Source organism: Phascolarctos cinereus, unplaced genomic scaffold (genome assembly GCF_003287225.1).
Source record: "Phascolarctos cinereus isolate Bilbo 61053 unplaced genomic scaffold, phaCin_HiC Scaffold_3;HRSCAF=262, whole genome shotgun sequence".
In the NCBI taxonomy this organism is placed as follows: domain Eukaryota; kingdom Metazoa; phylum Chordata; class Mammalia; order Diprotodontia; family Phascolarctidae; genus Phascolarctos; species Phascolarctos cinereus.
Window position 1 is genome coordinate 45,283,186 of NW_027555736.1, and position 20,769 is coordinate 45,303,954.

The 20,769-nt window shown below is 38.5% G+C and overlaps 1 protein-coding gene across 1 annotated transcript in view; it reads left to right on the top strand.

The window, feature by feature from the left end:
- NEO1 (neogenin 1) overlaps positions 1–20,769 on the top strand; it is a 291,634-nt gene that overhangs the window by 127,363 nt on the left and 143,502 nt on the right. The window contains 2 exon segments of the mRNA XM_078150794.1: positions 15,616–15,770; positions 17,943–18,063. Of these exon segments, the coding sequence (XP_078006920.1) occupies positions 15,616–15,770; positions 17,943–18,063 (276 nt within the window).

Below are 20,769 nucleotides of genomic sequence, written 5' to 3' on the forward strand. Positions count from 1 at the left end.
GATCTCTTGTCTTTTCTATTGTATTGTTTTCCTTTATTTCTTTGCGTTGCTTATTTAAGAAAACCTTTTCTCTCCTTACAATTCTCTGGAATTCTGCATTCATTTGGGCATATCTTTTCCTTTCTCCTTTACATTTGGCTTTACTTCTTTGCTCAGCTGTTTGCAAAGCCTCATCAGACAGCCATTTTGCTTTCTTGCTCTTCTTTTTCTTTGGAATGTTTTTTGTTACTGCCTCCTGTACAGTATCAGTGTTGGGCACCTTTCAACCTGAGGAGCTCACCTTCTGGTTTCATCTCTCTTACTGTTTTAATATTGCTCATGAGATTTTCTTGGAAAAAATACTGGAGTAGTTTGCTATTTCCTTCTCTAGGTCATTTTTGCAGACGAGGAACTGAGGCAGACAGGGTTGAGTGACTTGCCCACGGTCACACAGCGAGAAAGTGTTTGAGACTGGATTTGAACTGCATATACACACACACACACACACACACACACACACACACACACACACACATATATGTATATATATATATAGTTATATACATATATAGCTATATAGTTATATATCTTTATATCTATCTATCTATCTATCTATCTCTACAAAACACTTTTTTAAGTGAGATGGCTTGGGTGGATTTGGAAGTTAAGCAAACTGCTCATGGTCATAGTAGTTGTTTCTCTACTAGGTAGAATTTGAACCTGAATCTTTCTGACTCCGAGGTTGACCTTCTCTTCTCTATCATACTGTCTCTCAGCATGATAGTCAGTAGAATTCATTTAGTGAGCCAGGGAGCTAACACTGTATGTATGTAGTAATGATCATTTGGGGGTGGGGAGGGAGATATATCTATATATAAACTATATAATAGTGTGAGTGTATATATGTGTGGGGGGGTATGTGGGGGTGTACTTGTACACACATACACATTCTATAAGTTTAATTCTAGACCTTTTTTGGCTGCTACATTACACTATGATCAGATGAGATTGTCATGTGAGATCACTTCTACCTTGACAAGGGGAAAAGGGGGAAGAAGAATAATCAAAAGAAATGTCAGAATACTTATTTATGTTATATTATTCCAAAATAGGGTATCTGATTTTTAATGATTTTGAAGTATGTTTATGATTTCATATTGTCCTTAGAGACCTGAGAAAAGTTCTGATTCATAAAGAGAAGAAGCTTCTTTAGGAATTCTTGGGAATGGACTTTTTTACTCCATTAGTTGAGAACAGTACAAGCAGCTGGATTAAGCAGACTCTGACAAGAAACTTCCTTTAAAGGTCTAGAGATCGTTAAAATTTTAACTTCCTATTTTGTAGAGCCACAGCACTGCAAAAGAAGTGCTTCACAATAGCAAAACAACTGTCCTTTAGTACAGTGCCCACAAGCACTTAGGAGTGTATAGCCAAAAACATTTAAAATTCAAGAAATGGAAAATTCATGAACAGAGCATCCAGTGAAAGATGTCAGACACCCTTAAATCATGGCATGGGAAGGAAACAACAAATCTTCAGGGTTGAGCTATTCATGGAGACATTGGTTTCCATTGGAATTGATTGTTTGCTTTTCTGCATTTAAAATACTTTCCATCAGTGAGGGAATTAAATGAGGTTTCTAAAAAAGGTCTATACAAGTATAATATATTCTACATGTTAAATTCCACTTGAGCATTTAGCAATTAAAATTGTCTTTGGTATGGTAATGCCATTAGAAGGGCTCAGGAGGTAAGACTGAACTGCCAAGGATTCTTTGAAGTTTAATTATCTCTTTGGTAAGGAGACACAAAATCTTCCATTACAACTCTTATTTTCTATGGTAATTGACTCATTTGCTCTCTGGTTATCAATTTGACTTCCCTACCACAAACATCTGTACTTACATTTATTTAATTGGTGTGACTACTAACTACTAAGGTTGTTGTTGAAATCTAAGAGAACATTTTAAAGGCATTCTGTTTTAATTCTGGAAAAGGAAAAATAATTGGCAAATTTAGAAATTATTTATAATTCCAACCCCTCACCCCCAGATAGTCTTTTAAAGCCTTTGTTTACTTAGTAACAACTATGTTGTGAATTGGAAAACTTTTAAATGGATTCTGCCAAAATTAAATAGTGTTGTGGCTACCAGCTAAAGGCTAAGGTCTATAGCAGTGAAGAAAAATTAGAACATTTTCATCTATTTATACTTAAAATAAACTGATTTACCAAACATAGTAAGGAAAACTATATGCGTTTCTTACAAGTAAAGGGCAACTACTCTAAAATAGACTATTTGGAAAAAGATAGTTTAAATTTAAAGTGGTTTTTTAAATGCAGCTTTAATTAGCATATCAATTATTGATTTATAAATAGGTCACTCTAAAGCAATTGAGGGAATTTGAACATTAGTTATTTGGTAAACTTTTAAGTATACTGGAGACTCCTAGGTGACACAAGTGGATTTAGTACTGACCCTGGAGGCAGGAGACCTGAGTTCAAATGTTGCCTTAGACACTTAGGTAAAGTGCTTAACCTCTGTCTTCTTCTATTTTCTTATCTATAAAATAGGGGATAATATTAACACCAACTTCACAGAGATGTTTGGAAGGCCAGAAGAGATAACATTGAATGACTTGAGTGTCATATATAAATGCTATGTATTAATGTTATTTTTAAGTGTTTTAGACATCGAGGCTGTAATTTTGCTCATAATGTTAGCCCTTAGGAAGGTATTTGAAAGAAGGGTCTTGCAAAGCAGAACCCACTTCTTATCCAGAATTCCAAATTAGTGTGGACTGACTTGATGAGAGTTGATGGTAATGTTAGTTTCATACTATGGCATTACAAAGAAGAGTTCCAAACTTAAGATACCTCCTCTTTTTTTTTTTTTTTTATGAGGGCAATTAGGGTTAAGTGACTTGCCCAGAGTCACACAGTTAGTGAGTGTTCTGTGTCTGAGGCCAGATTTGAATTCAAGTCTTACTGACTCTAGGGTCAGTGCTGTATCCATTGTGCCACCTAACTGCCCCAAAGGTGTTTCCTCTTTGTAGAAACCCCTCTGATAAAGAAATGGTGCATAATTTATTAGCCTTTGAAATTCATGTACAAACCAGTAGAGAACTGATTAATTTGTTTTTAGAAGCAGTTGACAGTAGGTAAGAGTAAAGTATTATAATACATATATAATAGTTTATATTATCTTCTCATTTTACTTGGTGTAGGGAAAGTATTTTGAGAAAGTAAGTTCTCCCTCAATTACTAACTAATGTTTGTTGAATTGAACTAAATATTTAAATACTTACAAATTGTAAAATATTGTGCTAGGGATATAAAAATGAATAATAATACATACAGCCCCTTTACCTCAGTAAGCTTAGGATCTATAAAGGAGATTAGAATGGTGCATGATAAAATGATATGGAAGCCAAGAGGAAGTTGCTTTCAATTATGGAGATTTAGGGAAGATTTCATGGAGTGGGCCCTGAAGGAGAGAGATATTTCAGTGTTCAGAATTGAAAACAAGTAATACTTTCCAAGGGTTGGAGGGCAACTGATGAGCATTCACAAAAATAGGATGGTGCAAGAAGATACTGGGAACCGGGAGGAGCCTAGAACTGAATAGCAGAAGCAGTGCTTTCCACTTATGCCTGCTTGCTGTGTGGCCTGGGTCAGCCACCTCACTATTCTGGGCCTCAGTTTCCTCTTCTTCAAACAAGAAGCTTGGACTGGGTGGTTTCTGAGAGTCCTTCCAGATCTAGATTGATGATCCTATGAGGAGTGTAAGACTGAAAAATTATGTAGTATCCATTTTTGTAAGAGGATGTTAACATCTAACTAACAAGTTCCTGTTTTACCCTTCAGGTGGGGTAGCCACGAAAGTTTTTTGGCAGAAAATTTAATAATAACAATAATCATTTATGTAGCATTTAAGGTTTACAAGGTGCTTTACAAATTTATCTCATTTAATCATAACAACAGCCCTGGGAGGTAGGTGCTGTTTTTATCTCTGTTTTACAGACAAGAAAACTGAGGCTAAGAGATTTTAAACGATTTCCCCAGGGTCACTCAATTAGCGTGTGTCTGAGGGCAGATTTGAACTCGTCTTCCTGACTCCAGATCCAGCATTCTACCCAGTGCACCACCTAGCTGCCTATTCTTTTAGAAGCTTTCTTTTTGGTATTTAAAGCCCTTCACAACCTGATCCCCACCTACTTTTTTATACTGTCCAGTCTGATGACACGTTAATCCCCTTCAGGTACATTGTGGTCTGGCCAAGTTGGCCATTTCAACTTCCTCATACGCAGCACTCCCTCCCTCGTCATTTCATATGTTTACATTGGCTATAGCTCATGCCTAGAATTGACTTTTGCCTCTTCAAATCCCTAGTTTCCTTCTGTGCTCAGCTCAAGTACTACCTGTGACTCAGTAGATAGAATCCTGAACTGGGAGTCGAGAAGACCTGAGTTCTGCCTCAGACACTTGATAGTTGCATGATTCTGAATCAGTCACTCTTTGAGCCTCATCTTCCTCTTCTGTAAAATAAGGAGGAGTTGGACTTGATAACCTCTAAGGTTCTTTCCAGCTCTAAATTTATGCCCTGTGATTCCTCTCCTTTAATGTTGGTAATATTAACATAAATGAGAAAATTGGGAGAAGGGACAGGTTTAGGGGGAAAGTTGAGTTGCCAGCAGAGCATCAAGGTGGAAATGTTCAGCCAGTCCTTGAAGATGAAGCACTGGAACCTAGGGGAGAAATGGCAATGGGAGTGACTTGTGAGTCTTCTGCAGAGACCATGAGATGGATGAGATCATGGAGGGGAGAGGGCATCAGGAGAGAAGAGAAGGGGGTGAGGACAAAGTCTCAGGGAACAGAGGAAGAAAATGACCTGGTCAGGAGAATCAGGAAGAGGCAGAAAGGAGAAAGCAGTGTCCCAGAAACCAAGGGAAGAAAGTGCAGTGAAGAGATCATTGGAGATGGTATTCAGTGTGTGGTGAGCACTGTGCTAAGGCCTGAGGGTACAAAGAAAAGCATCAGACTCTCCTTGCTCTCAAGGACCTCCTCCTCTAAAGGGGGAGGCAACATGAAAACAACTGTGAATAAGCAGATTTGTGCTGGATAAATTAGAGAAAAACAATAGAGGAAGGCACTAGGATTAAGAGGGTCAGGAAAGCCTTTTCACAGAAGATGAAACTTTAGCTGGGACTTGAAGAAAGCCAGGAGGTGGACATGATGAAGGAAGAGTACTCTGGCATGGTACCACCCAGTATCTAGAGATGGAGTGTCTTGTATGAGAAAAAGCAAGGAGGTCAGTGTCACTGGGTCTCAGAGCTCATGTTGGTGAGTAAGGTTCAAGAATACTGAAGAGGTAGCAGTGGCCACTTTGAATAACTGAGGATTTTGTGTTTGATTCTGGAGGTGATAGGGAGCCTCTGGATTTATTGAATAGGAGGAGTTCCATGGTCAGATCTGTGCTTTAGAAAGATTAATCTGACTACTGATAGTAGGTTAGACTGGGCAGAGAGACAGGCAGGGAGATGAACCAGCAGGCTCTTGTCATAGTCCAGTCATGAGGTAATGAGACCCTCATACCCATGGAATGGAGAGAAGGGAGTATATACTATGAAGATAAGACCAACAGAACTTGATAATAGATTGGATATGGGAGGGAGAGGAAATGAAGAATTGAGGATAGGAGCCTACGTGACTGGAAGGATTGTTGTACCCTTGATGATAATGGGGGAGGAAGTTCAGAAGCGGTGAGGATTTGCATGTGAATTTAATGAATTTGGTTTTGGACACATTGAGTTTAGAATATCTGACAGCATCTCCAGTTTGAGATGTCTGCTTGGCAATTGGAGATGTGAGTCTGGAGTTTAGGACGGAAGTTAGGGCTCGGTAAGTAAATCTGAGAATCATCAACAAAGAGATAATTGAAACCATGCGAACTGATGAGATCACCAAGTGAAATGGCAAAGATAGCAAAAAGAAGAGGTCCCCAGTAGACAACGCTGGGGAACATGAATTACTAGCAGGTATGCCTCAGGTGAAAACTAAACCGAAAAGACAGGTTAACGAAGCTAGAGTAGTATCATGGAAACCTAGGGAGAAGATGCTGCAGAGAAGTAAAGAATGACAATTGAAAAAAAAAAGTCACACATCTGGCATTGAAAAGACAATTGGGAACTTTGGAGAGAGCAGGTTTGGTTGAACAGTGGGGTCAGAAGACAGACAGCAGAGAGTTTAGAAGAGAATAAGAGGAAAGGAAGTGGAACCCTTGCTTATAGATGGTTTTAAGGAATTCAGCTAGAGTGGGGTAAAGAGTGATAAGACCGTAGCTATTGGGGAGAGACATGAGCATGTTTGTAGGGAGGCAGCCAGTAGACAAGGAGAGAATGAAGGTAAGTGAGTGGGTGTGATGGAAGGGTTACTCTACTGGAGAAGACAGGGTGGAATGGGATCACTTGTGAATGTCAGAATTTATTTTGGCAAGGAAATGGGTCAGCTCTCCATGTGATACAGGGGCGAAGGAAGAGAGAGTGACCATATGAGTGCTATGAGATGAGGAAGAGGGGAGAAGAAGCTCTTGGTGATGGGCCTCAAGGTTCTTGACTGAGAGGAGGGCTTGGGAGAGAGCCTGATTTTGTAGTGGACTCAGCACAGCTTCTTGATTTTCTCTAGCTTCGTTCAGCAGTGACCCAGTGAGGAAAGCTTTCTCTTCCAGGTCTTCTTCAGTAGCTGTGGCTGCTGAAGAGGTGGGGGATTCACTCTCTACAGGGGTATTTGCCAGATTATAGCTCAAGAAGGATTGCTTCCCTAGACTATGGCATTAGGAATCACACTGGAAGTAGAACCTATGTGCTGGGGGTTGCTGTTCTTCCTAGGGACTGAGTTTACATAGTTGCATTGGTGGTGGTGGGGGTGGAGAAAATATTGCTCCATGGCTCAAAAGCAAAGGCTGTAGGGACAGAGGTGCTGCTATGTCCGGTACTGTATTATTTTGTGTTTTGTTTTGTTTGTTTTTGGTAATTAGATTTTATTCTTCCCCCCCCAATAATCGGGCATTTTTTCTGCCTTGTTACGAAAATAAAACAGCTTGTAAAAAATGTACATAAACAAAATACATTGTCATATTGGGCCTGCACAAAAATACATTCTTATTTGGTTAGAATATTCCTGGGAATTTTCATTTGGGGATCTTTTTCAGGATGTGATCAGTGGATTCTTTTCATTTCTATTTTACCCTCTGAATCTAAGATATCAGGACAGTTTTTCTTATTAATTTCTTGAAATCTAGGCTCTTTTTTTGATCATTGCTTTCAGGTAGTCTAATAATTTTTAAATTATCTTTCCTCAATCTGTTTTCTAGATCAATTATTTTCCAAGATATTTCACATTTTATTCTTTTTTCCCCCATTCTTTTGACCTTGTTGTTTTTTTTTAATTGTTTCTCGATGTCTCATTTGCTTCCACTAGCCCAATTATAATTTTTAAGGAGTTATTTTCTTCAGTAAATTTTGTACCTTTTCCATTTGGCTTATTCTGCTTTTTAAGGAGTTCTTTTCTTCTGTGAATTTTTACCATTAGGTCAATTCTGTTTTTAAAAGTGTTATTTTCTTCAGTATTTTTCTGTGCCTCTTTCACCAAAGCTGTTAATTTTCTTGCATCACACTCATTTCTTGTCACAATTTTTCCTCTACCACCCCTATCTCTTTCTTTATCTCTTCTAGTAATTCTTGTTGGGCCTGGTTCCAGTTAGGATTTTTCTGTGAGGCATTGGTTGTAGTTGTTTTCCTGTCATTGTCTCCTGAATTTATTTTCTTGATCTTCCCTGCCACTCTAGTAGCTTTTCATGGCCAAGTTCTTTGTTGGTGTTGTTTGCTCGTTTTTCCAGCCTCTTTCTTTACTTTGAGCTTTATGTTAAAGTTGGGCTTTTCTCACCAGGAAGGTGAGGAAAAACTGTCCCAAGCTTCACACTTCTTTGCACTGCTGTTTTCATAGCTGGTTCTGGGGTCTGCAAGTTTTCAGTGCTTCTAAGGGGGTGCGACTGGGTCGATGCTCTCCTGGTATGTACTTTGGTCTTTACCGAGGAAAGGCCCCTACTTCCATGTGATTGACTCCAGGTGCTCCTCTCTGCCCTGGAACTATGGCCTAGGACTGCATGTGAGCAGTGCGACAGGGTTCTGTGCCCAGTTTCAACTCAGGATCCTATATGATATCTTTCTGATCAGTCGACCAGCTCCCTGACCTTCACTGGGCTGCAGGTTCCCAAAGCTACTGCTGCCGCCGCCACTGTTGTAGCCACCTCCTGGGGCCACCTCTGGTGCTGCCACTGCATGTATTCTGGGCTGGCTCCCACCCTGGTGTCACAGACCTCTCCTGCTAACCTCCTGAGTTGTCTTGGATTGGAAAAATGTCTCACCCTGATCTTTTGTTGGTTCTGCTGCTCCAAAATTTGATTTTGGACATTATTTTAAAGTTATTTGAAGGGGAATATTGGGAAAATTAAACTGGGTTGCTGCCTCTGCTCTGTCATCTTGATTCTGCCATCCCTAGTCATCATTGAAAGAAAACTGAGGATACTGGACTTACCAGGATTTATCATGATATGTCAGTCCTTACGGAACTAGAATTATTTCATAGATCTCCTAGTAGTTTTTCTTACCTAATATTGTAGGTAGTAATGCATATGTGTTCATTTGCTCATTAACCCATTTCTGGCATTTGGGTCAAACACATTTGGGATCCTCCAAGGAAATAGATGAGTGATGGTAAAGGTTGTAAGAGGGAAGAAAAGCAGTCGTCGGACCCCTTAGCTTGGAAGCAGGGGGGTCATTGGGGAGCAATGAGCCCACATGATCCTGAGGAGGAGTTATATGATTATATGATTAGCTTAATGACATTTTGTTACAGCCTGAAAAGAAGCAGAAAGAATTATTGGTTTGGTCTTTAGTTTGTTTTTGTTTTATAAATTTGGCCAGTTAGAACCACCAATGTAGCATTAGATTGGGTATAAGGTATAAGACTTATGGGTATAAGATTGGGATGTAGTTGAAACCCAAATTTTTTTGGTAAGTATCTTTTAATTGACCCTAAAATAAAAGCATTTTTTTTAAAGGTGATTCGGGTTAAGTGACTTGCCCAGGGTCACACAGCTAGTAAGTATCAAGTGTTTGGTCTGGGGCCGGATTTGAACTCAGGTCCTCCTGACTTCAGGGCTGGTGCTCTATCCACTGTGCCACCTAGCTGCCTGAAAATAAAAGCATAATGACGTGTTTTGTCAAGCTGTGACATTAGTTTATTATCTTTTGCATAATTTATTGTGCCTCTCTCAGGAGTTACAAATTGAGAGTTAGATGGCTGAAGGTGTGAAATGCTAGTGTTATGAATTGATTTTCTACCAGCAATTTTAAATTGAAAACGGGAAAAACAACTGGACCAAGCCAAGTTTACACTGGAAAAAAAAAATCTATACTACAGGATCAGTTTTCAAAATACCAGAAGATACAGAGAAGTTTTTAAAAATTGCAGATGGTATTACTATTCCTCAAAAGGCAATTGAGAGGACATCATTAACCAACAAAAGCACTCATTTTCCAACTTTTTTGTATTTTTCAAACTTGTCATTTACTTAACATTTCTTTTTAAATTTTGACGTCCAAATTTTCTCCCTTCCTCCTACAGCCACTGAGAAAGCAAGCAATATGATATCAGTTACGCATGTGATGTCATTCAAGCCATATTTCCATATTAGCCATATTTTTTTAAAAAAACAAGAAAAATAAAGTTAGAAAATTATACTTCACTTTCATCGTGGAATTGTCTTTGGAATTGTCTTGGATCACTGTACTGATCAGAGTAGACAAGTCTTTCACAGCTGATCATCATTACAACATTCCTGTTACTGTGCCCAGTGATCTGCTTCTTTTCACTTCACCTTGTGTCAGTTCGTTATAGGCATTGCCATGTTTGTCTGAGGCATTGTTTTAAAGCAGATTGGAAGGGAATGTTTAGAGAGTTCAGCTGGGTTGCTGCCCCTTATCTGCCATCTTCAAAAACAGTCATTTTTGGATAATTTTGATTACATTAAATTGAAAAGTTTTTACACAAACAAAGGCAATGCAGCTAAGATTAGGAGGGAAGCAGAAAACTGGGAAAGAATTTTTACAACCAGTGTCTCTGATAAAAGCCTCATTTCTAAAATATATAGAGAACTGAGTCAAATTTACAGGAATACAAGTCATTCCCCAGTTGATAAATGGTCAAAGGATATGAACAGGCAGTTTTCAGATGAAGAAATTAAAGCTGTCTATAGTCATATGAAAAAATGCTCTAAGTCATTATTGATTAGAGAAATGCAAATCAGAATGACTCTGAGGTACCACATCACACCTGTCGGATTGGCTAACATGACAAAACAGGAAAATAACAAATGCTGGAGAAGATGTGGGAAAATTGGAACACTAAGGCATTGTTGGTGGAGTTGTGAAATGATCCAACCATTCTGGAGAGCAATTTGGAACTATGTCCAAAGGGCTACAAAAATGTACATACCCTTTGACCCAGCAATACCACTTCTAGATCTGTATCCCCAAGAGATCACACAAATGGAAAAAGGACTCACATGTACAAGAATATTTGTAGCAGCTCTTTTTTGTGGTGACAAAGAATTGGAAATTGAGGGGATGCCCATCAGTTGGAGAATGGCTGAACAAGTTGTGGTATATGAATGTAAGTGGAATACTATTGTGCTGTAAGAAATGATGAGCAGGCAGACTTCAAAACAACCTGGAAAGACTTAAATGGACTGATGCTGAGTGAAGTGAGAAGAACCAGGAGAACATTGTACACAATAACAGCCACAATGTGCGATGACTAACTTTGACAGACTCATCTCCTCTCAGCAATACAAGGATCCAAGACAACTCCAAAGGACTCACGATGGAAAATGCTATCCATGTCCAGAAAAGGAACTATGGAGTCTGAATGAAGATCAAAGCACATCATTTGATCTCTCTCTCTCTCTCTCTCTCTCTCTCTCTCTCTCTCTCTCTCTCTCTCTCTCTCTCTCTCTCTCTCTTTTTTTTTTTTTGGTTTCTTCTTTGTCATGGTTTCTCCCATTGGTTCTAATTCTTCTTTACAACATGACTAATGTGAAAATTGGTTCAATAAGAATGTGTATATAGAGCCTATATCAGATTGCCCACCATCCTGGGGTGGGGGAGGGGAGATATGGGGAGAAAATTTGGAGCTCAAAATCTTATGGAAGTGAATGTTGAAAGCTAAAAATAAAGAAATTAATTTTAAAAATAAATAAGGAAAAAAACCCTACTCATTTTTATGAGTCATTGAATTAGCCTGATAGCATTTTGTGCTGTACCATTGTAGTTGACTACAGCCTGAAAAGAAATGGTGAATTACTGTATTGGTTTAGAGTAGAGTTTTTCTGAGAGAGCAAAAGTTTAACTCTCCAGCTATCAATATTACTATTGGTATTTATATGAGCTTGACATGTACATGAAAGAAACTATTTTGGAGAGCCTTTAAAGCTATATTTTGCTGCAATATAGGCACAATGAACTCATTACCCAGAGGATAATGGATAGAAATTATCCTCTATCAGTCTCAAGTAAGACATGAAACATAAAGATATAAATTTACCGGAGGTGTTCATTACTTTGATGGAACGTGTCTCATGCAGAGTCTGCACAGAAGAATTCCTTATATTCTTTATAGGGAGTCTTTCAGATGCCCATTGGTTGAGGACATGCTGATTACATCAAACCCCAGATTACTACAGAGCCTCCTCAGTGAGATTCATGACCATTCAAAAGTGATTGGTCTTCTAATCTATCACTGAAAACCAAAGAGATGAATAATGTATATTGACCAGATGATGTTATACAGTTGATCAATGGATTATTTCAGTAACTGCCATTGAGTTTGTTTATGGAAATATCATCAGATGAATCTCTCAAAGTGAAAAGTTTTTATAATAAAACTTTAAAAAATGTTTCAGACATAGGGATATCAGATATTCTTTAAATGAAATAAGTCCAATTTGACCTAGAATCAAAGAGAAAGAAAAGACCAGGCTGCACTGCATTTGGGAAATTACGCAGTGCTTTCAGTTATAACAGGCTGCTTCTGACACAAAAACTCATTGTTTTAACACTGGTATTCCTCCATTGATGCCATTTGTATGAAAATCATGAATGCTACAATTTCTGAAGATTGAAATTATAGATCTTGCAAAGGGCAATGAAGAGACATATTTTAGGTTTATGTAGGTATTAAAAATGGTAATTAGCATACAAGTAGCATAAAAGAAATGGAAGATCAGTAAGGCAGATGGACTGGTCGTGTAGTAAGAACAAACAATAGTACATGGACAGCCTGAGTGCCCCCTTTGTATCCATTAACAGCAACTTGGGGAACGTTTTTGAGGTAGTCCTCTTTGGAGCGTTTATGGAAGGACATGGACGAGAATCACAGGATGAGAAGGTGTGGCAGGCTTGAGATCAGTGCCACTGGATGAATCACTAACAGTTATTGAATCCCTGCTCCATTGGATGAAGTTTAAGAATTGGTTTATATTTCAAATACATGGTGGGAGGATCCTGGTAAAAAATTTGGTGAGTCTTTTGAGATGAACATTCAAAAGTGTTCTTGTTCTCTACAGTTGGATTAAGTGCTAAGACCATTGTTATGAGTTCAAACTCAGAGGGTCCACTTACTTTACTCTTGTTTCAGGGTCACAGGACCGTAGCCCTGACCACATAACTAACATTATGTTAATAATGTTTTGTTTGAATTTGAAAGACAGTGTTAGTTATGGATTTCCTTCCTTTAACCAGTAGCTCCCAAGTTCTTTACTTTTAAAAAGATGCACTACAGTTAACAGGTGACCCTGGGCACTCACTCAGTCTCTCTCAGCTTTCTGTTTTTCCATCTGTAAAATGGGGCTAAGAAGAGCTAGTATTCACTGAGTTCTTAGGCTTACAGGGTGCTTTATCCAGGTGCTCTCATTTGATCCTCACAGTGACCAGGTGAGGTCAGGGCTATCATTAGCCCCATTTTTACAGATGAGAAAACTGAAGCTGTGCAAAGTTAAGAGATTTTCCCAGGATCACACACCTAGAAAACACCTAGCCCACAAGGATCTGAAGCAAGATTAGAAATAAATCTTCCAGACTCCAAATCCAGCACTTTCTTTACTGTGCAGCCGACCTGCCTCTGAATGAAAAGCTCCAACATCATAAACCTCATAGAAGAGCAGGGAGGAGACATCTTCTGTAGCAGTGGGAAAGGGACTAGTGCTTGACCAAACGAGGGATGGAGAAAACCAGAGCCTGTAAAATGGACCTCTCTTCACTTCTAATGCATGTAGCACTGTGCCTGGTGCAAAGCAAGTGCTGTCTAAATGCTAGCAATTAGAATTCTCCTTGAGCTCAACTGCTAACTCCCTAGGCTTCTTTCTCCATCACCACCCAGCAGCCTTTTTACATTGGCATGGTCTGAGCTTATGAAGAGGCATTGCTCAAAAGAAGAAAATTATGCTGTCAGCAACCCTAAGAAAAATGCAATTTGAAAACTGAGGTTCTACCTCAGATTAGCAGAGAAGACAGAAAAGGAAAATGACCGATGTTACATTGACCTAGCATTCTGGAATGCAATTTGGAACTCTACTCAGAATGTCATCACACTGTATCTACCCTTTCAGCAGTGTCACTGCTCCTTGGCATAGACCCCAAGGAGATCAAGTAAAGGACTGTGGTGCAGGAGACAGAGAAGGGGATTGTCAGTAAGGGGACTTTCAATTTAAATCCTGCCTCTGCCAAATACCGTCCTGTAACTTTGGGTAAATCACTTTATTTCTCTAGATGGTCTGAAATTCTTTCCAGCTCTAAATATGGTCTTGTGACTTACATGTACAAAAATATTCATAACTGTGCTTTTTATGGTAGTGACGATTATGGTCAGAATTTTTATAGTACCTACTGTGTGCCAGGCACTGTGCCAAGTGCTTTTAAGAACGTCTCTCTTTTGAGGAATAGCTAAACAAATTATGGTATATGGATATAATAGAATATTATTGTGATGTAAGTAATGACAAAAGGGAAGGGTTAAGAGAAATCTGGGAAGACTTGGGTAAACTGAGTACTTTTAGGAGAATAATTTATACAATAGCTATTGTATGGTAAAGAAAATGACTTTGAAAGACTTAAAAATATTGAACTGTGCAATGATTAGTTCTAGAGGATTGATGAAGAAGTAAGCTTTCTACTTTTTAACACAGATGTGAGGGACTCGATGCAGCCTGACACACATTTTCAGACATGATCAGTATATGGATTTGTGTTATTTGAAGGGAAACATTTTTGATTGTCTGTTTTTTCCCTTGTAGGACAGAGGATCATTTGCAAAAAAAAAAAAGAGAAAAGAGTAAATGAAGCATTTTTTAACATACATGGAAGAAAGCAAAAAGGTAGTTTAGAAGGAAAAAGACAAGCCTGGCAGCATTAACACTAGCATGGTGAATTTATTATGTATTTTTTGAAAAAGTAAGATGTACATATTATACTCTCACAAAAGGCTATATTGACTGTCAGGAGTGATCTAGAAGGGACATCCAGGCAGGATGAAAGAGCCCTCCATGGCACTAAGCTTCTGTGGTGTTATTTATCAAAGGCCTCTTGTCAACAGACTAGTTTGTGCAGTGTGTTTTATATTCCTGTCATGCCATGTAGCCATCTTGTTTCCAAAAACGTGAAATTGTTCGAGGTGAAAAAATGAGGTTATTTTCAATTCCGTTTTAGTATTAGAAGCTTTGTGGAGCTAGATGGTACAGTGCCTAGAGCTGAGTTCAAATCTGTCCTCAGATACTTCCTAGCTGTGTGACCCTGGACAAGTCACTTAACCCTGTTTGCCTCTGTTTCCTCATCTGTAAAATGAGCTGGAGAAGGAGATGGCAAATTACTCCAGTGTCTTTGCCAAGAAGACCCCAAATGGGATCATGAAGAGTTGGACACGACTGAAATGACTGAATGACAACAACATTACAAGTTTTCCATGATGTAATATAATTTAAAGAGTGCTGAGCTTGGAGGCAGAAACACCCGAGTTCAAATCTAGCCTCAGAAACTTCCTTGCTGTGTGACCTTGGGCAAGTCACTTAACCTTTGTCATTGGAGAAGGAAATGGCAACCATTCCAGCATCTTTGCCAAGAAAACTCCATGTACAGAAGTCCACAGGGTCATGGAGAATCAGATACGACTGAACAACAACGACAACGATATTCCTTAAAATTGTTAAAGCATTTAAAGTGTTTCTGTTGTTTTATTTTCTCAGTGTAGTAATTTTATCTGTGAATATGTAGAAAAGGCCTGGTAAGTCAAAGTTGGTTTTCTGATTGTACCAAATAATTCATTTTATTTGTATTATTAATTCCCAACATCTGTTCTTGTTTTTGGTTTATGGCCAATTTACCTTCTTGTCAGTTAGCTTCAGGAACCCTCCAGTGTAAAATAAAAGAGTAAATATGGAAATTCCCAGTCTCTAAGCAGTAGGCTGAATACTCAACATTTGTCTCTTTTGGGTTCTATTAATTTCTTCTTTTCCTTTTTCTTTCAAAGCCTCACCAGAATTCCTGAAGAAGCCTGCTAATATATATGCACATGAATCCATGGATATTGTGTTTGAATGTGAAGTGACTGGGAAACCCATGCCAACTGTGAAATGGGTCAAGAATGGTGACATGGTTATCCCAAGTGATTACTTTAAGATTGTGGTAAGTATTTTTCAGAGGCTGTTTTCAGCTCTCCAATGTGTGCACGTGAAGATTATTTCTAGCTTGAATTATTAACTTATAGCTAAAGACTTAGAAATGTTTATATAAAATCCTAGACAGAGAAAGAGAGAGCATTCATGATGTTCCTAGGCACTGAATTAATCACTTGGGTTACTAGTTAAGTAAGCCAGACAGTGTCTACCCTCAGGGTGCTTACATTCTGATGGCATGGAGCTGGCCAGGAAGTGGCCTGGAGGTCTGGTCCCCAGAAAGTCTGTCTGTCTGTCTGTCTGTCTGTCTGTCTGTCTGTCTGTCTCTCTCTCTCTCTCTCTCTCTCTCTCTCTCTCTCTCTCTCTCTCTCTCTCTCCGTCTCTCTCTCTGTCTCTCTCTCTCTCTCTCTCTCTCTCTCTCTCTTCTCTCTCTCCCCCCCTTCTCTCTCTCTCTCTCCCCCCCTTCTCTCTCTCTCTCTCCCCCCTTCTCTCTCTCTCTCCCCCTTCTCTCTCTCTCTCTCCCCTTCTCTCTCTCTCTCTCTCTCTCTCTCTCTCTCTCTCTCTCTCTCTCTCACTCTCTCACTCTCTCTCGTGACATGTCACTGCCTCAGCTTCTGTAGAGCATCACAATGCCCTGGCCTTCAGTTTTCCACTCAGAGAGTCAGTGTTTGGTCCATTCCATAGCACTCTGGTCCTTTCAGGCCCCATGTTTCAATAGTGGCACAAATTACAATTTTATGGCCTTAGGCAAAGTATTTCACTTTTCTGGGCTTTAGTTTTGTCATCTGTTTACATGATAAGGTTGGACTACATGACCTCCAAAATCCCTTTCATCTCATCATCTATTGGAAAGTACTTTGAAAAACAATAATGCATTATACAAATGTAAAATGTTAGCATCTTTGTTCCATTGAAACAAAATCCATATGCCCAAAATGGGCTCTCAGATATTAGTTGAAGACAGCATACTGCAATGGGTTCAGATCCCAGTTCTGCCTTTTAAAAGCCATATGCCTTTGGTCAACTTGCTTTACCTTTTTGAGCCTCAGTATATTGACTTATGTCATTTATTATATGCCTTTCCTGCCATTTTTATGTCTTGTTGTTTAAACATGTATTAAATTCTTTAAGGAGAGAAGTAGGCTAACATTATCAATTCACTTTTAGTTTTCTTTCCAAGTCTTCCAAAATGGAACTTATCTTAGAAATCTATGTTCCTGTCTCACAGTATTGTTGTGAATAATGTGCTCACTAAATCTTAAAGCGCCATATAAATGTATAGTAATGTCATTAGCATCGCTATCATTATTATTGTATTGCACAAATGTACTTCCCCCAATAGACCCAGTTTTAGGGGAAGAAGTTCAAAATAAAACATGAGTGGACTTTGTTCTTACCAAAGGTCATGTGGCCCTGGCTTCTCCCCATCATCTTAGTCATATTTCTTGGTTTGCCTGAGTAACCTCATGTCAGAATTCTTTAAGCCTTAGCACTGAAGATTGATACAATACCTCAACACATGTAAAAAACATCTACATAAGTACTTAGTGATAATTTGAAATCTAAATTATATCATTAAAGGTTTAGTGTTGGGGCATGTTTTTCTTTGTAATCACATACCTAATTGTGCCTCACAGGCTATATCCTAAAATGATGTGTGTGAAATATACAACAGAACATGTTATAGGAAGCCATTTCCCGAAAAATTAAACTAAGTGGAATTCCATCTGTCAGAGCTGAATTAGCATCTCATTCTTTCATCTCTTTCTTTATTGGATGGCTTTAGTGACATTTTTGCCTGCTAATCACCACATGCCATAGTTTTCTGATGTGTGGGAGCTATGTTCAGTTTTAAAGTGAGTGTTTCAGAAAAGTATTTTGATTTTGCTACTAAATAATTTTGAGGTCAGGCCACCAATGATATTGGATATGGCCATATGATACTGATGCCTGTTTTGCTAGAGACAAAACTACAACCAAGAGTATTCCTTGTGTGCATCCCAAGAAGGATGCAGAGCTTAGATGCAGATCCATGTTACAAATATTGCGGATGCTTTTCTTTTTGCTAACACTGGGTTTTAAGAGACATTCTATAATATAAAAATTTAGATGACATTTTGTTTATACCTATAGTAGTGTTCAGTAATTAAATCATAAAATTGTTTTTATTCTTATTTCTCAGAAGGAACATAACCTTCAGGTTTTGGGTCTGGTGAAATCAGATGAAGGATTTTATCAGTGCATTGCAGAGAATGATGTTGGAAATTCACAGGCTGGAGCCCAGCTAATAATCCTTGACCATGGTAAGAAGGAACGGGGGTGATGGGATGAAGTATCTTAGGTACTGAAGAACTGCTTCTTCAGGCAGTGTTATAAAAAACCCATGATGTTCGTCTTTTCATAATGACTTGTTTCATTAACAACCTTTCCTTGTAACCAGGGATGGGATGACGTAAAGAAAGTTTAAGATAAAATTTCTTTATTGAAATGTGTAGCTTAGAATGACCATACAACCAATGGTTTTGGGCTCCTACTTTTTAAATAAAAATTTCAGATAAAAACTGAAAGGGATTTGCGATTAAGAAGAGAAGAAAATGAAGGGCCATGGATTCTTATACATGTTTCTGACTTTACATTGCATTAATTTAAATATTAGAATTCTATTCATGAAACTATAGGATTAAGAATTGGAGGGAGATTTGTACCTAGAGAAGTGAAGGGATTTACCTGCAGTCCAGGGTGGAGCCATGAGGGGGTGTCAGAGTGCACGGAGCCTGAGGCCTGGAATCAGGAGTCCCTGCAGCTATGTGACCTTGGGCAAGTCACTTAATTTCTTTTTGCCTCAGTTTCCTCAACTAGAAATTGAGAATAAGAATAATAGCACCTACCTCCTAGGGTTGTTATGAGATTCCAATGAGATAATGTGTAAAGCACTTAACACAGTTCCTGACATATAGTAAATACTCTGTACACATTAGCTAGCTAACTAGGTCATATAGCAATTTGCAGAGGAGGAATTCCAATTCAGGCCTTTCAATTTAAAATCCTGTGCTCTTACTACTAGGCAGTGCTGCCTTCTTTCCCATCAAGATTGAACTCCAAAGCATAATCTATACTTTGCAACTTATTCAATTTTTTCCCCCTATTTTCCCCAGGTTTTGTTTTATGCCCCCCCCTTTAGTAGAAGAAATAAGGCATTTAATTTATTTTTTCAGTTATAGGAATTAATGATGAATTTTTTAAATTTTATCCCTGAAATCTGATGGACATTTGACATCTGGAATAATTGCTACAGATAAGAGACAAACTTAAGAAGTAATCTTGGGAAGATGCTTCTTTGGCAGATGTCTAGACTTTCAAGAAAGGCCTTTATCCTGAGCCTCCCACAGTTAGACTATATTCATTTTTGTAGTTATCATTTAGAATGTGATTGAGAAAACATTGAATTGGGGTAGAGGAACCCTCTTAGCTTATCTGTTTTTTTTATTCATTATACTTCTCCTTCATATCGATCTTGTTACAGAACCAAATGAGCATTCTTACACCATCATGAAAACTCTCTCATGCTTTATTTAATAGTTTCAAAATAATTGTAGGTGAAACTGAGAAGTGGTGAGAATAGATATCTGTGAGATAACTGTAGCAGGGCTTCCTTAGCACAGCAGGCACACGTTTTCCAGACTGGAAGTAAGAGTGTGTCACCTGACTTATTAGAGGCCTTTTCATTCTTTTACGATGTCATAGAATTCAAGTATATGAATAGTTCATTAAAGGTCACAAAAAGGTATGTGTTACCTTTTCAGTATAGATCAGTATAATAAACATGATCATTAAAATGCTTTATTAACTAAACAGAAAAGAACAGTAGATATAGTTCTGCTTTCTAATGACACTGATTTTTTCAGAGAGATTGATAGCTTTTTGGAATAATCCATGGACAACTGTGCTTTATATCTTTTTGTCTAGGATTGCCAATAATGTTTTCCCCTAACTTTACAAGTACTTGTTTATCCTAGAAAGTTTTATATCCTAAAATATTAATTGTGTGTCTGATCTGTAAATGCATACGCAGTAAAAGTTCTGGATGGATTAGAAGAGAGAGGGTGGGCAGGGGATAGAATATTTAGAAAAGTCATATACACTCATAATTCATATAATTAGCTTCATTTATAATTTTGTAATCCTATGTATGTTATCCTATGGAAGTCCAGTGCATCAAAAAGGTTAAGAAGCCCTTTGTTTGGAGGTTATGTGTGATAATCCATTGTAAGGTAGTTAAGGGCCTGGAAGGAACAGTGGACACAATAAATAAAGAACTCTAACTCTTGGGATTGGAAAAAGCTCCCTGAGCATCTATTCCTGTCTGTACCTGAGGGGGCATTCCCTCTGCAATATGCCTTCTCTGGGGCTACCTCGCTTCCATTTTGAGACCTTTCTCACAAGCATCTTAGTCCACTTTTGGGTAGCTCTAATTGTCGAAGCAGTTTTTCCTGATATGAAACTCATCTAACTTTTATTACCTTCTCTTCCCCCCCCCCCAATTGCTCCCATCTCTGCCTTCTGGAGGCAAAGGAAAAAATTTTAGTCCTTCTCCAATGTGTCAGGCCCTTCAGACACAGCTCTTACGCCCCTCACTGGTCTGATCTCCAGACTGAACATCCCGCTTTGTTTCATTTGCTCCTCTTCTCAAATGGTTTTGAGTCCTTGTATCATTTTTGGTCACCCTCTTCTGGACACACACCTGCTTGCCAAGTTACTTCCTACAACAGGGCATTTAGAATGGAACGTAGTCCTCCAGATGTTGTCTGCGCAAGGCAATGAACAGAGATTATCCATCCAGTTCAGCAACCAAACATTTTTACATTACTCTAAGGCTTAGAGTTAGATGATGAGGATACACATGCAATAGAAAACCAGTGTTGACCTTGAGAAGCTTGTTTTCTGCTGAGTATGTTATGGGATGGATATAGATCGTATGTGGACACTTAATAAATACTTGAAAGATTGGA